Source organism: Phaseolus vulgaris, chromosome 2 (assembly GCF_000499845.2).
Source record: "Phaseolus vulgaris cultivar G19833 chromosome 2, P. vulgaris v2.0, whole genome shotgun sequence".
In the NCBI taxonomy this organism is placed as follows: domain Eukaryota; kingdom Viridiplantae; phylum Streptophyta; class Magnoliopsida; order Fabales; family Fabaceae; genus Phaseolus; species Phaseolus vulgaris.
The window spans coordinates 37,194,863-37,219,178 of record NC_023758.2 but is presented as its reverse complement, the minus strand read 5'-3'; the positions used below and the strand labels follow the sequence as shown (position 1 = coordinate 37,219,178).

General features: G+C 33.3%; 3 protein-coding genes and 1 pseudogene across 4 annotated transcripts; 2 read left to right on the top strand and 2 right to left on the bottom strand.

The window, feature by feature from the left end:
• Positions 1-1,310: 1,310 nt before the first annotated feature.
• LOC137811811 (uncharacterized) lies at positions 1,311-4,885 on the bottom strand. The gene is made up of 6 exons (XM_068613644.1): positions 4,492-4,885; positions 4,183-4,394; positions 3,270-3,587; positions 3,069-3,143; positions 2,835-2,909; positions 1,311-2,018 (listed from the first exon to the last, which is right to left on the bottom strand). Exons 1-6 carry the CDS (start codon positions 4,706-4,708, stop codon positions 1,464-1,466), a joined length of 1,452 nt encoding a protein of 483 aa, XP_068469745.1. The 5' UTR covers positions 4,709-4,885; the 3' UTR covers positions 1,311-1,463.
• Positions 4,886-5,911: 1,026 nt separating this feature from the next.
• On the top strand, positions 5,912-6,511 carry LOC137809448 (uncharacterized). Its single transcript, XM_068610557.1, has 2 exons — positions 5,912-6,067; positions 6,182-6,511. The coding sequence occupies exons 1-2, from the start codon at positions 5,912-5,914 to the stop codon at positions 6,509-6,511; spliced, it is 486 nt and encodes a 161-aa protein (XP_068466658.1).
• A 7,657-nt stretch (positions 6,512-14,168) lies between these two features.
• Positions 14,169-16,454, top strand: LOC137811810 (glycine-rich RNA-binding protein RZ1A). 2 transcript variants are annotated; one of them, XM_068613643.1, is made up of 4 exons: positions 14,169-14,341; positions 15,209-15,325; positions 15,618-16,158; positions 16,242-16,454. In XM_068613643.1, exons 2-3 carry the CDS (start codon positions 15,215-15,217, stop codon positions 16,134-16,136), a joined length of 630 nt encoding a protein of 209 aa, XP_068469744.1. In that variant the 5' UTR covers positions 14,169-14,341; positions 15,209-15,214; the 3' UTR covers positions 16,137-16,158; positions 16,242-16,454. The 2 variants fall into 2 exon arrangements, with proteins under 2 accessions (XP_068469744.1, XP_068469743.1); XM_068613642.1 differs by lacking the exon at positions 14,169-14,341 and having other exon boundaries at positions 15,203-15,325.
• Positions 16,455-22,497: 6,043 nt separating this feature from the next.
• On the bottom strand, positions 22,498-23,314 carry LOC137809744 (vacuolar iron transporter homolog 2-like; annotated as a pseudogene).
• Positions 23,315-24,316: the final 1,002 nt, after the last annotated feature.

The window sequence follows — 24,316 nt, the reverse complement described above, 5'->3', positions numbered from 1 at the left end:
ATTGCCAAAACACGTTCGAGAATACATGTTCTGGAAGAATGTTTCTAGACTCCAAATTCCTATACCCAAATCTTTACCATTACAATAAACAAGACAACAACATTTTTCCATACCTTCTCCCCCTATCTGTGTTAAACAACTTCAACACAGCCACCAGCACCACTACCCCTCACTGGAATTCTTCTCTTCCAAGTTTGTACCAATAACAAAAACACACTGCTGAAGGAGAAGACTGTTTCAAATAAAAGTCCAACGGACAGAACGGGTATTTAAAACAAATGAGGGTGCAAGTAGAAAATAAGGAAGTGCGGGAAGCAAAAGCTCCCTGCAAACACACGTCAACTTAACACGCAAGCCTGCAAATTGTAAAAAGTTTATATCAATTAAATTATAATTGCTAAACACATTTAAGTGTCCCAAAACATCATATTTAAATTTAACTGATATCCAAATAGAAAATAAAAAAGTGCGTTGAACATTGAATTACACAATAAAAATGCAAAATGTTAAATTTTTTATTAATAATATTTGTTCTCACTCATATTGTAATTAGTTCTTTCAATTTTTTAGAGTGTATTAGTCTACTTAATTTACAATACATCACAAATAGTCCACTGTCTCCGCATTAAAGCGGTTAAGGCACAAACTTGCAGGCCGAGATAAACTAGTTTGCATCCAAAAAATGTCCAAAGTTGACATCCCTTACCCGCTCCAGTTATGGGTTTTACAGATCATCCACCAACTTCAATCCTAACTCTCACCTCTATTTTCTACAAGTACAAGCTTTTGGAGGAGTCATATCTAAGGAAACAAAACAAGAAAGAGACTTTCACGCCCCTCATATGGCATCCAAAGACGCTCGTCTTCTTCACAACTGCAAAACGAAAATGTATTCAAAACAAAATCGTGTTTTGATTTTGAATAGATGCCTCAAAAATGCATCTTCATTTCCATAAGTAATGACAAAAAAAAAAAGAAAAATCAAGAAAAACGGAGGAACTTGCCTCCCACTTGAGTTGGTTTCTCCAACAAAGATGTTTTGCGTGACATGATCATAACTCGGGGCAAGGTACAGTGGAGAGGAAGAGTGGGGTGAAATGTATTCTGAAGTTTTGGGAGTGGGAGGTAGATACAGGAGAAGGGATAGGGATAAAATAGTAAAGGTAGAGTTTTTACGCAGCATTTGGACCTAATTAGGTGGTCCAAGCACCCGTTGCGTTGGATAGATCTAAGGAAAGTAGTAATGTTGCAACTTTATCAAATTGAATAAAGCGGGAGATAAAGATATATCTATGAATAATATAAAAAAATATCAGAAAAACTCACTAATTGAATCTAAAAGGGTACTTTGGATTCCATGTAATGAAATAGGTTTTCCTCTTGGACATTGAAAAAATACAGTGCTGTCTGATGTCTAATGTCTATTGTCATGGTGAGGGAGAAGACCAGCTAACCCGTTAACACTAAACATACTTTCCTCTGTATTTAGGCTTTGGATCCTTAATAAGCTTGGGATCACCAGCCTCCGTTAAATGACCATCAGCTGGACTGAAAACTGCAGAATGAAGATTACCATCTTCTAACCACTTTACATGGTTCTCCTTGAACTCAATGTGCCTTATCCTAGCCACCTCAGCTATTTCCTCTGTGTAAGGACCTGTCTTCACCATTGTCAGTAATACCCTGCTATAACGTGAACTAAGGATCTGCTCTGACAAAGATATCAGCTTAAAACAGGGATGTTCTGGGAAATGGTCTTCAGCAAAATCATCTTCTCTCAATACAGGATAGAAAAACACAAGCCTTCCCCCCATTACAAGCATCTTGGCTGCAAGATCAAGCAAATCATGCACACACTCAACTAAACTGTAAGGTGCAGTTGATGGTATGTGATCTGTTCTTTTGTCGTCAGGAACAGTGTAAGGTTCCACAGCCCCCCTTAGCAGCTTCCGACCACCAGATTTGCGTCCCCCAGCTCGTACTCCATAAGGAGGATCACATATTATGGCATCAAATACCTAACAAATAGCAAAGATATCAACAAATAGCAACCAACATTTTTTTTGCACTTCACGTGTTCTATTTTCTTTTCAAACAAAATTAGAGATAATGCCCCAGTTATCTTGCCAAATCGAGTACAAATCAACGGGTGGCAGAACTTGACAGCCAACTTATTTCTGTAATTTTATCTAATACCCAATTGCATCTAATCCGGATATTACTATTCACCTTACACTAAGGTTCTCTTCATTCAAATCTTTCGGAAGAGGATAGTCGTGAAGTAAAAAATACTTTACACTGCTATTATATACAGTAATAGAAACAACAAGATTTGGTAGATTGCATTCTGATCTCAGGGTGGCCTTATATGTATTGCACATAGTGGGATAAGGGCATAAAGTTTGGTTGTTGCTGAACAGTCATTTTAAACACGACTCAATAATCAAATGCTAAACCCCAAAGAGATCTGGCAGGCTTACAGAGAGCAAGGTATTTGAAAAAACGATTGGCAGTCCAGGATTAAGTCTATTGCTAAACATCAGTACACCATTATTCAAATCATCAGTACTAACAATCTATCCCTTGCATAATTTAGTAAAAATAACAGAAATCCAGAGTCAACAGCACAATTACTGAAAAGAAAGTAAGAAAGCCCAATAAATGATATTTTATACTTTATTTAGTTAGACAGCAAAAACACCAATAAATTGCTGACATTGAAAATCTTGAGTCAAGAGATACAGCAAATGGGGTGTTCTCATTTCAGACTGATAATAGATAAATAATTAAGAACAAAAGTATAAGGTCAAGATTTTTTCTTTTCACATAATCACCTCTTTCAATGTAGAACGCCAAGGAGGAAGGTTGTTATCCGCCCTTAGAAGACCAACAGGCATAGGTAATCCATACTGCAAAATGTGCAACATAATAAGTTCATCAGATTGAAATACAAATTATAAAATATGCTAAAAATAGATCATTCAGGTGCTAAATTTAACAATACAAACACAATGTTTAACAAAAATCCATTATAACAACTAATGACAGTGTTTGTTTGGCACATTTACCTGCTTAAAATTACTCCAAACATTACAGTCAGGACCACGTCCATCACGGACTACCCTAATGTCAATGTCAGCACCCTAAAAAAGATTAGAGCATTTCTTGTTAAAGGCAAGAACTTGCCTGGAAGTAATCAATTGTAAAATTAATGCAAAATAAAATAAGTTGCAAAAAAGATCACCCAGAAGAGGAAGGAAGAAGCTGACCATGGTCATTGCTCCAAAATGAGCTGCTGCAACAAGAACACTTCCAGTTCCAACAAAAGGGTCATAAACAAGCTTCCCAGAAGTAGCTAGTGCTTGATTGGCCATTAGAAAAGCCATTTCAGCATCCATGGCTGTTGGCCCAAGATAATTACGGCTTTTTAACTGATAGGTGGGTATAAGCTTCCTATCAGCCCCACCCACTTCACGACCAAAGAAGATTCTCTTTTGTACAATTGGAGGAAGACCATTATTACCTCCATAATTATCTACTTCTATAAGCCAGAAGTTGTGATCTGGGTTTTTCAACTTTACACGCCCCTGCAAACAAAGTGGCCAACCAATGATGGATATAAACTCTTGCAAAATAATACAAGTAAATAATGAGAATTTTCATTGATTATAGCCCATCTGACCTCTTAAACTAAAAAACAAATGGGGAAAACGACCTGATTGAAAAAAGTAAAATAATACTCAAAAAGTTCAAAACGCTCGATGAATTATAACATAAAAATAAAATAAAATTGGTTTTTATTGTTGAAAATGTAGTTGATATTAAAAAAGTCCACTTAACCAAAGTGGAACTGAGACATAAATCCGAAAACCCTTCACAGAACCTACAATGCAGTTCCCATCATGTTCAACCATATTAGACAGCATTCCAATGAAATGGCAGTGAAAATCAAAGACTCGAATAGAATTGCAAGAGATTATTTATAATCAACCTAACTAACAAACACTTAAAAGGCTGTCTTGAACCAATTAACCACTAGATCAAGCATAAAGACAATAGTTTCCCACATTCAAGACATCATCTCAAATTTCCCAATACTTTCCGAACCTACATAGCCCAACCAAAGCTGATAGGCTGATAAAAAATTTCACACCAATCAGATGAAAAGAACACCGCACGAACCTTGAAAGGAATATAAGAGAGCCCTTGAATGAGTTCCTTTTGCTCCTCAAGGCTAATGACCTTCCCGAAGCCATCAACAGTAATCTTAAAAGTGCTATCAGAATCCAAGTACGGCAACTTCCTCTCATCAGGGTAACTCAAGACAGACTCTTTCAACTCCTCGTAGCTACTCCCTTCCCCCCACAGCTCATACATTCCCTTCACAAGTATGCCTACAAAATTTTCACCCAAAAAAAAAGGATTAAAAATTGAAACTTTAAACAGACCCATAAAACAAAAACTAAAAATCATTCAACGGTAATAACTGACTTCGGGCGGCAATGTCATGAGCAAGTTGTTCGGAAGGAAGATTTACGAAATGGAAAGGGGAATCGGTGTGGTAGTTAGGAGGGAGCTTCCATTGCAGTTGGAAGGGAAGGTCGTCGTTTCGGGGGTCCTCAATGGCTCCAAAGAGTTGTGCCAGAGATTCCACTTCGGGTTTTCTGTAATCCAACAACCTGTGGAAGAAAACGCACAAATACCACATGGTTTTCTTTTCTCCCTTGGAAGCAAAACAACGAAGAAAAAGTTCAAAAAGTGAAGGAAATCGAAGAACTGAGACCAAATCACAGCGAAAGAAACTGAAGGTAATAAACCCAGCCCTAAACCCTCGCAGCCCTTTTCCTTTTTCTTTCTTTTTGGTATGAGATTTTCGAATTTTTGTTACCAAAACAATTACACTGTTCTTGGTTAACAAAAATTACACTCTTTTTTTTCTTATTTCAGTATATTATATTAAGAAAAATTATTTTTTTCATCCTCTTAAATTATACATATTTATTTTTTATTTTTGTAAAAAAAATTATATGTTTATAATTTAGGTTTTAGAAGTTAAGATTTGTGATTGTTATAATCTGATGCGAAATATATCAATGGGAATGTCCACAGGCTAATGTCTGCTAAAATTAATATTGTGTATTAACATATGTGTACTTAGGGTGGAGTCCATGGACATATGATGTAAGTTTTGTATTTGATTACGTTTCTAGTTAAGTTTGTGAATTTGATTTTTGTTACCTGGCTATCTTGGTGAAAAAAAAAAAAAATATTTGAAGTTTTCTATTGGATTTTTTCTACATAATTTTTAAAGTTTTATATTGGATTTGTTTCACATAATATTTGAAAATCTAAACTAAATAGTATTCTTTTAATTTTATACTATTTTAAGTACTAAATTAAGAAATTTTTGGATATGACCATCACAATACGATAATAATATGAGATAAAATGTACATAAGAAAAAATGTGATTTTATTAGTGAAAATATACATGTTTATTTTTTAATCTTCATAAATAAAGGTAAACAATAAATACTATTGTTGTTAACCAGTTTTTTTATATAAATGATTCATTCCGTTGAATAGGTATAGACAATTGTATTCTTATCTAGAAATGTTTTGATATATTTAAAATATTCAAATTATGTTTTATCATTTGAGGTATACAATATCTCAAACTTGGAGATCAAATAAATAATGTTTAAACAAATAGATATTTTTATTTTCTCTTATTTTAAGATAAATTTATCTTTTATGGTTTAGTTTTACTAGTATGTGGATTTGTACGTGTATTGGTGATTAAATCTATATTATGTTGTTTTGAATTGGCTTCTAGATTCAAGGTCAACTTTTTTAAGAGCAAGATTGGTGGGGTGGGTATAAGTCAATCTTAATTGTAGATTTATTCGCCTATGTTAAACTGCAATATGATGAATGTTCCTTTCAAGTATTTGGGTATGAAGGTGAGTGGCAATCATCAGAGAGTGTACTTTTGGGATAATGTGGTAGCTAAGATTCAACAAAGACTTGATAGATGGAAAGGGAAATTTTTGTCCATGGCTGGAAGTGTTTGTATGTTGAGGTCAGTTATATCATTCATTCCCTTGTTTTATATGTCTTTTTTCAAGATGTCATTGTTTGTGGTTCTTACTATTAAGAAAATACAGAGGAATTTCCTATAGGATTGGGGGAAGGATGGCAAGAAGGTTGCATGGGTGACATGGGAGAAGGTGTGCAATTCTAAAGAGAAAGGTGGCTTGGATATAAAAGATATAAGGCGCTTTAATGATGCACTTCTAGGAAAATGGATTTGGCGTCTTCAGTCAGCAGAGGGTGGGATGTGGAAAGAGATCATCAAGTCTAAATACGACGACTTGAGAGTTTTGAGAGGGGCTGAGAGTAATTCTAAGGAGTCGATTTGGTGGAAGGACTTGAAGAAAGTCTGGGCGTCGGAGGAATGGGGGAGTAACTTTGAGGATAACATTGATTGGAGGCTAGGTGATGGGAATTGAATTAGGCTTTGGGAAGATATTTGGGTTGGAAGCGAGGCTTTAAAAGTAAGATTCCCAAGGCTATATTCGATTACTAAGGAAAAAAGGTGTTGTTGTGTCATAAGTGGGGGGTTGGGACAACAAGTGGTCTTGGAAGGCGGAGTGGAGTTGTTCTCTTTTTGTGTGGGAAGTGGATGAGGAAGCCTGTTTATTGTATCTATTGAAGGACAAGGCTTTGTCCTTAGGGGTTATGGATAAATGGGTTTGGAAGTTGGGTAAAAGTTCAGGTTATTCTGTTAGTTCGGCGTATAGTAGGTTAAGGTTGACTGATGAGGGTACATATGATTCTATTTATGAGGTATTCTAGAACCTTAAGGCATTACCCTCGTCAATGACTACTGCTTGGAGGGTCTTGGGTGATAGGTTACCACCACATGTGAACTTGGTGAAAAGATGAATTGTTATGGAAAGCAATATGTGTGTCTTGTGCGGGGAAGAGGAGGAATCTGGGAGTCATGTTTTCTTTAAATGAAAGGTTGCTTGGAAGGCATGGAGTTTATATAGTAAGTGGGTTGGGGAGACCTTTGTATACCATTGGGATGCTTGTTCCCATTTCAATCAGTTTAACCTGGGTTGGTGTTCTCAGAAGATTAACAATTATTGGAGGTGTATGTGGATTGTTGTGATTGGGGAAATTTGGAAACAGAGGAACCTCATCATCTTTAAGAATGGAAGAGTGGATTGTTCGGAGATTTTCACCTTGGCCCAACTTAAGGTGTGGTCTTGGCTCACCAGTCGATTAAACAATGTTTCGTTTACTTATACCCAATGGTGTTTGGACTCTTTGGTTTGTTTGAAGTCAATTAAAAAATAAGGGTGGTGTTGGGGGCCTATGTGGGTGTAAGTGCTTGAAGATTCGACAGGTATGGTCTTCCTTATGTTTTTTTATTGTTTTTCCCTATTTTTCGAGTTGGATGCTACTATTGTTGGTCTATGGGCAACATTGGAGTTTGGTATGTGTTGCATGTTATTCAGTTGGTTACGGGATTTTGAAGGATTGAAGTTTATTGTTGGTTTACTTTGTTTCTTTTGGGTGGAAGTTCTTGTTAGGCTTTTGTTAGGATTTTGTATATGGCTACTGGTCAGATAGGGTAATGAGTCTTTAAATCGGACGTTGTGGGGCAATGCCAGTGGGGGGAATATTTCGTGGGTCGATAGGTAAGCATATGCGTAATATTGTGTTTTTGGATTGGGTACTACTAACTATTACAGTAAATGAAGATGAATATTCCTTGTCTGATGTGATGCTTTAATGTAGCGTACGTAATCGCACGTAATCGTAATGAAGAAAGAGAGGTTTTGATAAACCCTAGTTGTAGAGAAAAAATAAATATAAAAGAAACTTTTATTCACTTGTATATTAGAGAGTAAAATACATGATGTATATATAAGAAAAGATTAAGACCTAGCTGAAACAGAAAAGGAAAGTTGGGTCAAACAAACAAAGCCCAATAGTTTAAAATAGAAAATATATTAACACCCCTCAAGCTGGGAAGTAGATATTTGTCAGGCCCAGCTTGGATTTGAGAGTAGAGAATTGTGCGGAAGCAAGGGGCTTGGTGAATATGTCAGCAACTTGCATTGCAGAAGTAATGGGCAGTAGTTTGAGGAGACCAGAGTTAACTTTTTCACGAACTAGGTAACAATCAATTTCGATGTGCTTGGTTCGTTCATGAAAAACTTGATTGGAAGTTATTTGAAGGGCAAATTTGTTGTCACAGTACAGGGTTGCAGGCTGGGAGAGGAAGATGTAAATCCTGAAGGAGGTAAGACAACCATTGTAACTCACAGGTGGTGGTGGCAAGGGCTCTATACTCGGCTTCAGAGGAGTTGCGGGAGATAGTTGGCTGCTTCTTTGATTTCCATGATATTAGGGAGTCTCCTAAGTAGATGGAATATCCATGTGGTAGGACATGTTGCCCAGTCATAGTCACTAAAACCACAGAGGTGAAGTGAACTAGTGTGAGAAAAATATAGTCCTTCACCAGGGGTGCCCTTGAGGTGAAGTGGGTTGTGAACTAGTGTTGGTTAAGTAAATTAGACGTCCAAGGAGTCTTCTGTATTGGGAAGTGGCATCAGCATCGAGAGGTGAGCCTTGGTCGGGAGAGAGACGAGAAGTGTGAGTCATAGGAGTGGCCACAGGTGCAGAGTCAAGCATGCCAGTTTCTTGAAGGAGATCAAGAGTATACTTGCGTTGACTTAAATGAAGACCAATACTGTTGCGAGCAATTTCCAGTCCCAAAAAGTAAGTGAGATTACCTAAATTTTTTTATCTTGAAGTGATGGTGAAGGGATGCAGTAATTGTATTGATTTCCTCCATGTCATCACCAGTTAAGACCAAGTCATCAACATAAACAAGAATAACAGTGAGTTTATCATTATTATATTTAAGAAAAAGAGAGTGATCAGCAACAAAAATAGAATAATTATTTGATAAAAGAAAAGTAGAAAGTTTGGCGTACCATTGGCGACTAGCTTGACGAAGGCCATACAAAGACCGTTGAAGCTTGCAAACATGTTGGGGAGAAGGAAGAGAGAGGCCAGGTGGAGGAGTCATGTATACCTCTTCATGGAGATCACCATGAAGAAATGCATTATTAACATCAAGTTGTTTTAAAATCCAATTTTTGGTAGTGGCAATAGCAAGGAGAAGGCGGACGGTAGTGAGTTTAGCAACAGGTGCAAAAGTGTGTAAGAAATCAAGTCCTTCAAGTTGGGTGAACCCTTTGGCAACAACTCTAGCTTTGTGGCGCTCAACAATGCCATCATAATGGTATTTGATTTTATATACCCATTTACAACCAATAGTTTTCTTTCCTGGAGGGAGAGGGGTAAGTTGCCAAGTATTGTTAGCAGCAAGAGCTTGAAGCTCATCTTGCATGGCAGATTGCCAAGAAGCATGTTTGGAGGCTTCGTTATATGTCCGAGGTTCAGGATGAGAATTGATAGAGGAAATAACATTTCTAAAATTGGAAGATAAGGAATTGTAAGACAAGTAATTATGAATAGGATATCTATTACTTACAGTGTTGGTTGCAGTGTGGAAATCTGCAAGATAGGCAGGTTGTCGGTGAGGACGAGCTGATCTTCTTGGAAATTGAGGTGAGATGCTTCCTGGAGATGCAGGCGGTGATAATTCTAATGGAGGTGCAATGTTGGATGCAGGAGCAGAGGCACTATTTGTTGGAAGATCATAGGATAATGAGGTTGGTGGAAGGACAATATTGGGTGCAGGAGTAGAGGCACATGGCTAGACAGGAGGTGCAGTATCAGAAAAAAAAATCAAAAGCAGAATTATATGCATTAGAAATAGGGAGAGATAAAATGTTAGGGTCCTTAGGCAAGCCACTGTCCAATTTATATGGAAAATGGTTTTCATGAAAGATTACATGTCTTGATATCTTTATGCTATGAAACTTTAAATTTAAGATAATATAACCTTTTGTATTTTGCGGGAAGTCAAGAAAAATACCTTTGATAGATCTATCATCTAATTTTTTCCTATGTGCAGTAATGGTACTAGCATAACAGAGACAACCAAACACTTTTAGAAAGGAAATGTCATATGTTTTTCCAAACAACTTTTCATGAGGAGTGATGTTATTAAGTAATGGAGTAGGAATAGCATTTATTAAGAAAAAAACATGATTTACAGCAAATTCCCAAAAAATAGGAGGAAGATTTGCTTGAAAAAGTAAAGCTCGGGTTACATTTAGTATGTGTTGATGTTTACGTTCTACAATGCCATTTTGTTGTGGTGTTTCAACACAAAATTTTTGATGTATAATTCCCTTTGAAGCATACAAATTTGACATAGCAAACTCAACACCATTGTCAGTACGAATCGTTTTGATATTAGTTTTGAAATGATTTTGAACGAAAACAGTGAAGTTAATGATGTGCTGACGCACTTCAGATTTGTTATGCAGCAGAATAACCCAAGTATAACGCGAGTAATCATCAACAATAGTCAAGAAATAACGAAAACCTTGCATAGAAATTATGGAACATGGTCCCCAAATATCAAAGTGTACAAGATCAAAAATAGCAGAGGTAACAGTATTACTTAAAGTGAAAGGAAGTTTTCTCTGTTTTGCACGACTACAAGTGTCACATACATGATGAGTATCAACAGTAATAAAAGAGTATTGTTTGCTTAAGACATGTAATCTTTCATGTGAAGGGTGTCCTAGTCTATAATGCCATAGTGTTTTGTCTGTGATATTACAATTAATAAAAGGAGCAAAATAATGCGGTTTAGAACGACTAAAAGCAGGCAAGGTAGTGACAAGGTACAAGCCAGTGGTGGCTTTAACTGTACCAATCCTCTCTTGGGTGAGATTGTCTTGTATAATGCAGTGGGTTAAAGTGAAAGTTAAAGTGCATTTAAGTTGGTGTGTGAGTTTGGAAACAGATATTAAGTTTAATTGAAAATGAGGCATGTATAACACATCAGACAAATAAAACTTATTAGAAAAACGTACTAAACCAGAATATGTGGCATAAACGGTTTGGCCATTTGGAAGACTAATTAAGACAGGTTTAATTTTAGTATAAGTAGTAAAAACGTTCAAATTGTGACAAACATGATCAGTGGCACCAGAATCAATAATCCAAGATTCTTTTATAGAAGATAGTGAAGAGAGAAACTTACCTGTTGAAGAATGCTCAGTATTGGGGATTTCATCCGTAGAGATGGTGTCGACTTGATTAATTTGAGTGTGAGGGGCAGGATCCTCAAGGTTTTGCTGACGCAAAATGTTGGTAAGGAATTGACACTGTTGTGATGTAAGTTGAATCCCCTTTACATCCTGTTCTTTAGGAAAAAGCTCAGAAAAAGTGTTAGTAGTAATCATATTATTGGCTTGAGATGTCCAATTGGTGAATTTGTAGCCAGGAGGGAACCCATGCTTTTATAACAGCTGTCGACAGTGTGGCCAAGACGATTACAAAAAGTGCAAACTTTTCTAGTAAAAGAAAACTTTGAGGTTTTAACATTACCAGAAGGAAAACCCACTTTGTGAAAACAAACAACCTCAGTATGACCATATTTACCACAAAATTTGCATGTAATAGTGTGACTACTATTAGGACTATGAAGACTAGGGTTTTCATTAAACATTGCCTAAAATATTTTTAAAACCAATCAAGATTTTGAAAGAGAAGAGAACAAAAATAACCAAGAACAGCAAAAAGGGAAATAAAAATCAGAGAGAAGCGCAGCAGAACTCTTCATTCGAAGAGCTCTGATACCATATTACAGTAAATGAAGATGAATATTCCTTGTCTGATGTGATGCTTTAATGTAGCGTACGTAATCGCACGTAATCGTAATGAAGAAAGAGAGGTTTTGATAAACCCTAATTGTAGAGAAAAAATAAATATAAAAGAAACTTTTATTCACTTGTTGTATATTAGAGAGTAAAATACATGATGTATATATAAGAAAAAGATTAAGACCTAGCTGAAACAGAAAAGGAAAGTTGGGCCAAACAAACAAAGCCCAATAGTTTAAAATAGAAAATATATTAACACTAACATTGGTCTTTGCCCAACAAAAGGATTTGGTGTTGGTTGCAGGTTCTGAGTTTTTTTCTGGCATTTTGAAGGTAAGTTTCGATCTTTGTTTTATCTCTTGTGGTGGTTTTGAACAGGCTCTACGAATAACGGGTATGCAGGTAGACAGGTAACGGTCCTTTTGGTTTTGAAGAAGAGTGGGTTCTCCTTGGCATGGTGTTGTGGGTGAGGGATTTTGATTTGGATTAGTATTTGTATTGTAATTTGTAACAGTGCGTGTAGTTTCTTTGGTTGTAGTAGGGTTTGTTTTGTGTGTATTGTTTAGACTATAAAGACTCATTGTATGAACCCGGACAGGGTAGCAAGGGTTGTTTTTTGGTGTGGTTAGTTTGAAGGTATGTAGAGCCTGATTGGTCAGGTGTTGTGCAGGTTGCCTTTTGCCACTTTAAGTATAAGGGTTGGGACACCCCTAAAGTGTCTCATTTTATTTTATTTATTCTTTGTTGATAAAAAAAATATGAACAACTAAGATTTCTCTTAAGACGTGTTTAAACATAAAGATTTTATTTCACCAATAAAAAATCAATTATATTTATGGACAATTATAGTAGAATATGTCATTAATGCTTGTAATTATCAATAATCCTTTAGATAAATGTATTGCTAAAACTTTTTATTTAAAGAAGGTTTTCACAAATCTTAAAAACATAGAAAAAGGATATGTTGTTTCCCCCAACACACCATCCAAGGATGTGATGTTTAGGAACTAAAGGAACCAATGACCTCTCCTCCCTTTCAGTATTTTTGCTTGAAAAATACGCTTGAGTGCATTCAAGAGTCATTTTTCTTCTTCTCTTTTGGTGGGAGCCATCTTCTTGAGAATAAAGTTTTCACCATCAAAGAGGATTTATCTTTAGAGAGTTATTGTGTATCCAATCAATAAATTCACATAATAATGCATAAGATCATTAGACAAACTAGTAAATTTTGAATAAAAATGCATAAAGAAATATCTAAAGATACAATGCAATGAGAAGAAATGATATATCTATAAACATATTCTTGATGAACACATACAAGAACATAATACATTGATTATAAAGAGCTTACAGATAACACACACTCAAACTAGAAAAAACAAATTATACGGATGATCAACATGAGTTATACAAGCATGTATGATTTTACTCTTAAACTTTCTTGTTATGCTTGATAAGTTTGACTATATATATGAGCTACAATTGTAACTAACTACATAACATAAAAATAGACAGTTTAACTAACTAAACAAAATAGTAATCTAACAATAGTAATGATAAGATGTTGAAGTTTCATAAGATAGACACAAACCATCATACACAATTTATTGCATGCTTCATCTAGACCTGTGTCATTAGATGATGGTCCACTAAACGAAGATGACATAAGACATTTTCAATATTCATATTGACTATTTTCCTATAAAAGGCGATTGTGTGGAGGCTTTAGATTTTGCTTCGCCTTTTGACTGTGTTGATGTTGTTAAAGTTCTTCCAATGATGGTGGTTAATACTCTCTCTATCACAACTCACCCGAGTAGAAGAGGAAGGCTTCTACCCGAAAGAGTATAGGTAAAGAAGAGTTGAATACTCGAAAAGAGAAACAAAAAAATGAAGTTTTATCGTATCTCGATTTTAATGTACATATGAATGCTTTATGAGATGATTCGTATGCTCGAGTATAACGCTTAATATTTATATGAACTATTTAACTATTTGTTTGTTAAATAAAATATCAAGTAACCATTATAATGGTCACATAATAGTTGTGACAATGTTACTATGCCACACATAAAAAAAAATCTTAAAAATATCTTAAACAAGGATTATTTATTTATCTTAAAATAAATATAAAAGAATAAAAATAATAATTTAAAATCTTGAAAGATGAAAATTAAAGAAAAATATTTTATAAAAATTAAAATCAAAATGTTACAATTAAAAAAAGTTCAAATTTTACAGAAATGAAAAAAATTAGAGAGTAAAATAGAAACTCGTAGATTTTCAAGAAGTAAAAGTATTTTTAGGCCTATAAAATAAATAAAACTAGTAACCTGTATGAAAAAATAAAAAATAAAAAACACGTCATATTTTGAGAGTAACCTAGTGACGAGGTGTTAGTGTTGTATATATGCTGTACCCGTGTTTCGGCAAACTTTCATCTTTATTTTCCGCTTCGGCTCGGTTAGGTTTTCCTTCCGCGTGTTTCCCCGGAACTACTCCTCCAAATCATCGGTATTTTTCTCCCTTTTTATTTCCCTGATTTCTACTGAACCCTGATTTTCTTCCAATTTCACTCACTCAATTCAAATTCGTCTGTTTCTGATTCAAAGTGGTTTTCTAATTGTCATAATTCGTTTAGCAACATCGATTAGAAGCTGGATATGGTCATTAGTTTAGTAAATTTCGTGTTTGGAAGTCACGGGGTTGTTTGGCTTTCCTGAGGTCCCTAAAATTTACAATTTTAGTAAAGGTTTCTGCTTGTATATAAGGGAGTATATAGGTTGAGTTTTATTAATTTGACTGAAAATTTTAATTCTTGTATAATCATAGTTGTGTCTTGCCTAATATTTTGTGCTTTTAGTCCTAGGTAGGTTTTTCTTGCCGAAGTTGTGTCCTTTCTTTTTGCTACACTCTACATAAAACATGTATGAAAAATTCTTACCCGAATTTTTTTCACCCTTAATTTTTAAATCGGATTCGTACGTGACTGAGCCCTACCCTTAAAATGAGGTTATGGTGTTTTTTTTGGAGCATTTCTTAACCCTATAGCATTGATACAAGCATACACAATATTGCTTTAGAGGCTAATTATTTCATTTTTTAGCTTCCAGGAAATACACTCACTTTTTTTCCCTTAAATTTTATTCTGTTGGAAGTGTAGGTGTTAATTGTCAGGAAGTTGGGTAACATCTTTAATCATAGTATTATGCTGTCTTTTGGTTCATAAATAAACCCGATTCCTTAAATTCTTGGAAGTTAATTTGGCTATGTTAATAGGAAGAGGTACTTCCACTTATTTGTTAAGATGGTGGGATGGCTTATCTTGCATAGTTAATTCTAACATTATGTACTAATGCTTGTCTTCCTGCATTTATGCAGTTTAAAATGTCTGATTCGGAAGAGTATCGTTGCTTCATTGGTGGCCTTGCATGGTCAACATCTGATAGAAAATTAAAGGATACATTTGAAAAGTTTGGCAAGCTTGTTGAGGCAAAGGTGATCAGTATCGTATTATAACTATAGTAGTTGTAGTTCATCTAGCTGAGAATAATGTTGTCGGTATCATAGTTTGTTTGTGAAGAAATTGGTTTATGCTGTACTTTTTTGCTGACATTTTCAATTTGTTCTCTCTGTTTTGTTCTAGGAGTAAAATTGAAACGCCTGAAGAACTTGTTTATAACCAAATCAAGTGAACAAAATAAAAAAATGTGTAATATGTTTATGAATCTAAGCATTATTTTTGTTTTGGAAATTGTTAATGTTCTCTTTCATCATATATTTGAAACAGGTTGTTGTTGACAAGTTCTCTGGGCGTTCTCGTGGTTTTGGATTTGTCACATTTGATGAAAAGAAAGCAATGGAAGAGGCTATTGATGCTATGAATGGGATGGATTTAGATGGGCGAACTATTACTGTTGATAGAGCCCAGCCCCAACAAGGATCAACTAGAGATGATGGTGATCGCTACAGGGAGCGTGGTCGTGACCGTGATCGTAACCGAGATTATGGAGGTGGAGGGGGCCGAGGATCTAATGGTGGTGAATGCTTTAAGTGTGGAAAACCTGGTCATTTTGCTAGGGAATGCCCTGGTGAAGGGTCCAGGGGTGGAAGGTATGGTGGTAGGGAAAGTAGATATGGTGGAGGCAGTGGTGGTGGTCACTATGGTCCAGATAGAAATGCAGATCGCTCTTCAGGGGGGCGCAGCAGGGATGGTGGTAGTCATGGAGATTCTGGAAATGATCGACATTACCGTGATCGCGCAGGACCGTATGAGCGAGAGCGACGGGGATCAGGAGGCTTTCGTTGATATAATTTAATCTTTCAAAGAGGTATGCAGCATGCTATGATCTCTTGTCTCCTTTCTGCCCTTTGTGTTTATGGTTCTAATGAAGTTGTAATTGTGATTTTACAGATTTAAAATTGAAGAGGTCGCTGTTAATGCTTCAACTTTCTTTTTTCATTCCCACTTCACAATGCTCTGGACTTCTGGGATTGTTGTTTGGATGGATCATTGATACCAGTATTTTGATATGCAATACTCAGCACATTTTGCAAACTCTTTATGTTCCTAAATGCTGATCTTTTGGTCTAGTGAAATCTTATGCATACTTGACTTGCGGTCAAATTCGATGTTGTGCTCTATGCTATCTATAATTGCTGCTGCTGGGTATCTTGTGAATTGTGACTTTAATGCATGGGGAGTTGCGTATGACATATTTGCTGCTGGATTACCTGATTCAGTTTAAGACGTATTGGAAAGTTTTGTTGGTGTTGGATGGGTGGGTTTTGGAAAGACCAAGATGGAGGTCCAAATGTGGAGTTTTGCTTCTTCTCATTGGGAGAAGGAAGTTTTAAAAGTAGAAATGCCCGTTTGGCTATCCCGTCTCAGGATCTTTGAGTAAAAGTAGTCAAGCGGGTAAATTATTGAATATTTGTCTAGTACACCTACTTTCTTTGCTAGATTTCTGTTTTGGCTTGCGCTTTATTAATTTTGTTGACCTTTTGGCAGGATTCTTGGCTTAATGTGGTCTTTTTGGATTCATCATTGGGTTCTTTTGTTGCTAATTGGGCATGCATGGTTTTTAAAACATAAAAAATTCTTTTCAGCTGCAAATGACTACCCACAATTGCACTCAAATATGCATACCACTCTTGTTTTCTTCACGGGGCACTGATGGAAACGGGTTCCTTTTTCTATGATTGTGGCACTTTGTTTGGGAGATCATGATCCGTTGAGCAACTACGATCCATTGCTTTTTTTACGTTGTTGCTCTCTATTTGGTGGAAGATTGCTCTCATCGAACTTTTTACCTGCCTGCATGTAATGTTTTGTTTGCTGAGATCCAGTTTGTCTCTTACCATGCTCTTCAACCTCAAGGTTAATATCAGATTTGAGATTGCCGCCTTAAACCTTCTTACTATGATTATGAAAGGAAATTTGAAATTGATGATTGTTTATCCCCAGAAATTTGTAATTTGGTTAGCATGCTCTGTGCTAAAAATTTATTTATGTTTCTATATATCTGTTGTCATGTTAAATGCCAAACCTTGTTTAATCTTTTGCTTCCATTCACTTGTTCTGATTATCTTGCCGAGTGTTATATCTGATCGATTTTCATATCTGTATTAATTTTCTAATTTCTATGATTAATTGGTTTCTTTACACGCTTTTAATCTCGGCTTAAATAAGTTTTTTATGACAATTTTTTTTATTGATTACCGAATAATATATTTCAAAATTGTTTATCATTTAAATTAATTATTTTGGTTTAATTTTTGTTAGTTTTATTTCATGTGTCTGTTAAGTTGGTTTTGGCATATGATGTGTATGGTATAAAATATATGGAGTTAATTTTTTTTAATGTAAGAATTTAAATTAAAGTATCTAATTGAAAAGGAAAAAATCACTGAGTATTAAAATCAATTGATTATATATAGAGGGTTTAAAACTTATGATGCTTTTGATTATATATTGACGCACGAAAATATTAATGCATAGTATAAATCCAGAGGAGTATGGTCCTATATTCAAAGGTAAAGTGAAATGATTATAAAGAAAAAAAAATAAAAATTCATCGTTGTCATGAAACTTGATGGTTTCTCTTTGAAGTTGTTATCATTATACATGTTCTACTAAGTATTTTTGAATTTTTTTTTTTTTTTTTGGTTTAGATCTTGTTCACGGTTTTTAATTTTGTTTTTTTATTTAATAATGAACTTTGTTTTTATATATTTGTGAATGATTTGCTTTTAATTTTATTTTTATTTTTGAAATATTGTAGATTGTATTATCTAATTATTTAACTTAGATTTCGTCTTTTATTTGATTTGTAAAAATTATTTGGATTTTTGCGTTATTCGATTCATTTGCATGATATTTTCAATTCTATTAAGTTGTCTATTACACGTAACCACTAAACGGTTTACTCTGACTAAAAATATAAAATAAAAAAATAGATGAATCTCAAATAAAATACTAAATTTATTTTTAATTACAGATCAATAATTTATAATTAAAGTTAAGTTTGAATAAAATTATACTCATCATCACTTGTGCATGCATAAAAGACCACATGGAAAAACTCCGCTCATTCTTTTGAATTTCATTGAAATTGTATTAAGGAGAACAACTTTGACTTTTTTATGTTGAATTAAGTTGTACCTAATTACATGAGTTTGGCTGCTGATAAAAAAAAAAAAAACATGAGTTTGGCTTTTTTGGAATGCTTTGAAGTCATGATAAGGTGTATGAGTTTTGTAACTGTTCACTACAATGAAATTGTGACATTGTACGAGTTTGACTATTTTGGAGTGTTTTGAAATATTTTTTAAAAAAATTAATTTCTTACATAATAATATTTTCAAACAAAATCACAATACCTTCAGGTTGTATTTAATTCTATTGGAATCTAATTCTTAGAATTCAATGATTGTATGATAAAATCAAAATTATCAATCAACATATTTCTCTTTCAATTCATACATTCAATTCCTTTATATATGAAGTATATGAATGACACATTTAAATAACTTAACTCTCATTCTTTTTTAGAGATAATACACATGAGAGCATTTTTGGCTTTCATATTCATGTAATATCTTTATTCCTCAATCTAAATGTTTCTATGTAAAAGGTTGTTGCTTAGTATCTAATGGGATATAGTTTTCATTTTTCACAACATCCAACATTATCCATATGACAAGATTCACAGAGAGCAATCATTATTTATTTTCAATAGTTATATTTGACACCTTCAAACATATGGATCGGTTAATAGTGTACCCTTCAACTATAAGTCTTTCTTGAACCGTGTCTCTCGTTCTATCAAAAATTAACCTTAAAGGTCACTCTAATATCAATTGATGTCATAGAAAGACTCTAGAAGAGGTCTGGATAGAACTTTGAGACTTTCTCGTGCTAAAGACTAGATCGTCTTTAAAATAATGTCTAGTAAAGAAAATCATCTCATAAATTTTATAGTTCAACCTTAACTCATGAGTTACATTCAATTATACTTCAAGAAATCTTATTCTACTATGAGAAAATTGATTATAAACAAATACACAAACCATTCCTAGTTTCAACGATTACGAAAATCATTCCTGATTTTAGTGAGTACATAAATCATTTGTATAATTACCTTTTTCAATCTCCTCTAAGATTAAGAACCCAAGTATATACTTGCTTTTCACTTCAAGCTATAGACCTATAAAAGGTGTTTAAGGAAGGTTATTCTGATAGAGAGAATAAAACAGTTTAAGCTTCACAATATGAATACAATATAATACAACATAAAAGATATCATACTCCTACTATAAACACAATACAAAAAGACAATATAAATTAAATGTATGCAAGGCTTGATAAGTTTGATATCTTTTGGTAAGAAGATTTTAAAATTTATAATGTATTCATATAAAACAATTACTTAGCAATCTTTGCTTGACATATTTCTTCTTAATTATGATGATATAATCTTCAAAAATACTTTGTGCATAATTACTTGATTTATTTTATTCGTTGTGCTTGTTTCTTATAAAATGTTGTGTTTCCTATTTAGGAGTGAGTTGTATCAAAATGTAAAAAATTTGTAACATATTATTCTTTATTTCCTTTTATAATATTTGTTCTCAGTGCTCAAAATTGGTTTTATATTAATTTTTTTTATATGCAACATTTATAGTTGTTATTGAAATTATTTGACATTTTATATAGAAAATTTAAACGTGTTGTGTTGTGCTAGTTCAATTGTGATTATGTGTCTTAACATATATAATTTAGTATGTAGAAATTCTTGAAGATTGATTTGTTTATGAATTATCTAATCATTATAAATTAAACAATTCAACCATATAATATACTTTATTAATAGATGACGTTCTAGAAGAACATATAACTTGTATATCTAGTCAACACATAAATATAAGATAATATAAAGTCAGCATAAGATAATTAATTCACCATTTAAATCTATAATGAATTTGAAGGACTTTCTCGTACATTGAATAATCTCACATAATTTAAGGGTCGAGTTTAAGACTAATTTAAATATTTTTTTCTTTTAATATTTTGAGTCATCTTTTAAGGATAAAACTGTGATAGAGTTTTAAGCTCCAAAGGGAACAATACTTCGGATATCCTCATTCCCTTTGACTAGGGGCTTATTCCAGTATGTCTAATAGCCTCATGTCATCTAGTTGTCGAGATCAATGACAATTGAAATGCATCTTCCTCTCACTCTCTGAGTTTCAAAGCAGACAATACATCAAATATGATAATTGACTCTAATGATATTATTTCAACGGATTTTAGGTCAGAACAAGTCAGAACAATTTTTTTTTTTTTAGTATTAGTGTGTTGTTTTGTATATATAGAGATAGATATAATGTAATTTAGTTTTCACAAAGTGAACCTCTATTTTTTCCCTCCTTTTTATTTTTTATACTAGAGTTGATATATATATATATATATATATATATATATATATATATATATATATAATCTATAATGAATTTTGAGGGAAAAAAAAGCTCAATTTTACCTGAAAACAAGGTGAGCAAGTTGATCTGTGATATGACGTCCCACTTTAAGGAGTGTGGATTTTAGGATGTAGCATTGAAACTATTTCTATCCTAGGTTAAACATGTTGAAATAAAGAATGAGTTATAATTCATTTTTATTAGAATCATATGTTTGGTTAAACATAAATACACATAAAGCTTGATCTATTTTTTTATTCATATAAATTTTAAGAATATTTGAAATATTTCAACCCTTTTATATAAAAATACATATAAGGAAAGACTTGGTTTAAATCTTCAACTAAGGTTTAACTCATATAGCTTATATCATACATCTTCCACAAAAAGACATCTAATAAAGATGATTAACCTCATTAATCTTTCTATATTTGTGTGAATGTTCCAATATGAAAAAGGAGCTTTGTCGCATTTGATATGTTAGTTTGAGAGCTTTGTTTCGTTTATATGACAGTTTGAGTAAAATTAAATATAGGATTTTAAGTTAAATTTTCATTTTAGTATAAAATAAATAATTTTACTAAATAATTGACCAGTTTTTCAATAAAAATTAATTATAAAGAAGTAATAAATATTTTACATATTTATAATATGTGTGAATCAAAAAGGTAAAGTAAGAAACATATAGAGTTTTATGTTACATGAAATACAAGAAAATCATTAAATAATAATTAAATTTAGAGATAAAAAATAATTAGTCACTGTATTAACTAAATTAGATACTAATTTAGAGACTAAAAAATTATTAGTATGTAATGCGATTTCTATTATTAATAAAATATTATCAGTCGAACAAATTCTTATTATGATAAATTTTAAATGATAAATGACTCTAATACTATATTAAAGAGTAATATAACTCAACTTTATAAAATCAACTTATAAACCGAAGTTTGTATCAACTTATAAACTATAAAAGATTTTTATTTTAGTTGATATTCTCTAACAACTTCATCAACAAAATGAATGTATAACAATTATTTTCAGTTTTATATATACCATAAAAACAAACAAGATTTTTTTACAAAACCAAAAATATATCTAATCTTTTAGTAAATTATCTTAAACTATTATCCAGAGTAAATCCATGCAAATGAAAACAGTGCACGGACATAAGCTGTTTGCTAATAATGAGTATCAGTTTTCAAGAATCATTTTGGCAATATTACTTATTATATGAAGCAGAACAGAATCTTATGATCACGTATCACTGCAACAAAAGATTTATCATGTGACCATTATATGCTGAATAGCTTAATAGTTGTTTAATTCTTAATGGCATGCATAAAAAAGATTCTTCATTATATTATTAAACATGGATTTTGCATGTTAGTGCAAAACGAGGTGTACTTATGTGTGTGCATGCGAATTATTCAGCAAATGGGCATCATTTATAGTATACAAGTAGTTCAGTGCTTTATTCACATAGAGATATGATATGCTTATTAATGAAATCAGATTATAATTAGATAGAACAAATATTTTTCTTAAATTGAAATTACATTACATGTGCCACATTAATTGTAAACAGTATCTTCACTATATGGTTGTGAAATGGTTGTAAAACTAACATTTTCTTGAATGAAACTCTAAAAAGATAAAGAAAAAAAAGTGGGTTGTGAGGTAAAAAAAAAAGAAATTTAACTCTGAATCTGACATGTTCTCATTACAGACAGCACCTGCACAATCTATACGATTCAAAGTTTAAGAAAACAACTGAAGTTATTTGTGCGTATATGGTAGTCACATTAAAAGTCTACTACTACCTAATTAACTCGTTAAAGCCAAAAACAGTAGCCATAGTTATCCAACCTCCATCACCATCATCACCAATCCTTCTCACTAGTCTTTTACTTTTAGTAAGTTCTGATCCTATCCTTCCAAATACCAACAATGCCAAGATAGCCACAGAAATAACTAGCAGCTTATAGTCCTTTATGAAAACATCTGCTAGCACTGGCACCATTCCACCAATAGAAAATCCAATTGCTGATGCTAAGGAAGCTTGAAAAGGGTTAAGAAGTTTATCATCTTCAACCACTTTGTAGTGTTTGTTATCGTGGACTTCCATTTGAGCTACTTTTGTGTCAGCCGATACAAACTCTTCAATTGGCATGCTGCAAGCCCCAGCAACTAGTCCTAAGAAACCAGCAAGAAGCATGGCTATGATGTTTTCATTCAAAGCTTCAATGGCCATCATCAGTAAGGTGGTTATGAACAACCCAGTTTTGGCTCCAAACACAGCTGCCCCAAGACACTGTGCCCTTTCAGAGTACTGGATATTGTATTCTTCCATGTCTTGGTTAGGATTTGCTTCTATATCATTAGAGTGTGCGAGAATCTCAACATGGTTAATTGGCATTTCATTGCTAGTAGTGCCAAGAGAATCCATAATGCACAAAATTTTAAGGTACAAGGATAAAGGGAAAATGAGAAAAAGATTGCTTGTGGAGGGCACACTCTCCTCATGGAAGTTATTATATATATAGACTTAGAACATAGAAGTAAGATTACAATTAGGTAAGCTTGATGATAATGGACCTCAGTGGTGATGGTCTGGAGAGCACTATGAAGGGTGGCCACCTGTTTCAATAATTCCCCAAGCTTTTAATTAACAATGAATAAACTTTTTTCATGGACCAGTTTGGATGTTTGTATGATTCATTTTATTTTGATCACTATGTATAGTATATGTTTATATAATCAATGAGCAAGGAATTTTGTAAGGTGGAATTTTTCTTTTAATTTTATCAAAATGGACAACTTTTAAAAACTTATTAAGACGAGGAAGTTGTTTTTGGTTGACATGACTTCATTTTGTTTCGATAATGCCATTTCAGTGTTACTGAAAAATTCATGTGACGCCCACAATTTTAAAATTTTAATTAGCTTAATCAAGTTTCGTTTATATATTTTTTTGGATTTACCGTGAAGTCGTGTAGGTGCTGCACGACTTCAGTGTAGTTTTTTTAAAGGTAAAATGTGAATTCATTTAGGTTTTGCATGACTTTGGTGTATTCTTTTTTGAAGAATGTAGAAGTGGATTGATCATACCTGTGCCAATATTGAATAGTTGTGTGATTAGGTTTATTATATATTTAACAAAGTTGTTTGTTATTAGAACATGAAGGAGTAGAGGTTGGATTCTGAAAATTTTCGTGAAGGAGGCCAAGAACCATGAAAGGCTGAAATCTTGATGTTAGCCTAAAGTTCATGTTGATCAACTAGCCGATGCTTCTCAAAACGTTTTTCTTGAGAGAAAAAACACTTATATTTCATCAATGTATATGAGTATAATTGAGACGTAAGAAAGGTGACAAAATGATCATATCCATAAGGTAGACCATCAATAATAACTTCAATATGTTCGTTTGTAAAAATAGGTGCTCCAACAACTAAAAGAGTGTCCACAACTTTCTTTATATTAAGAAGATAGGTAGAAAAAGT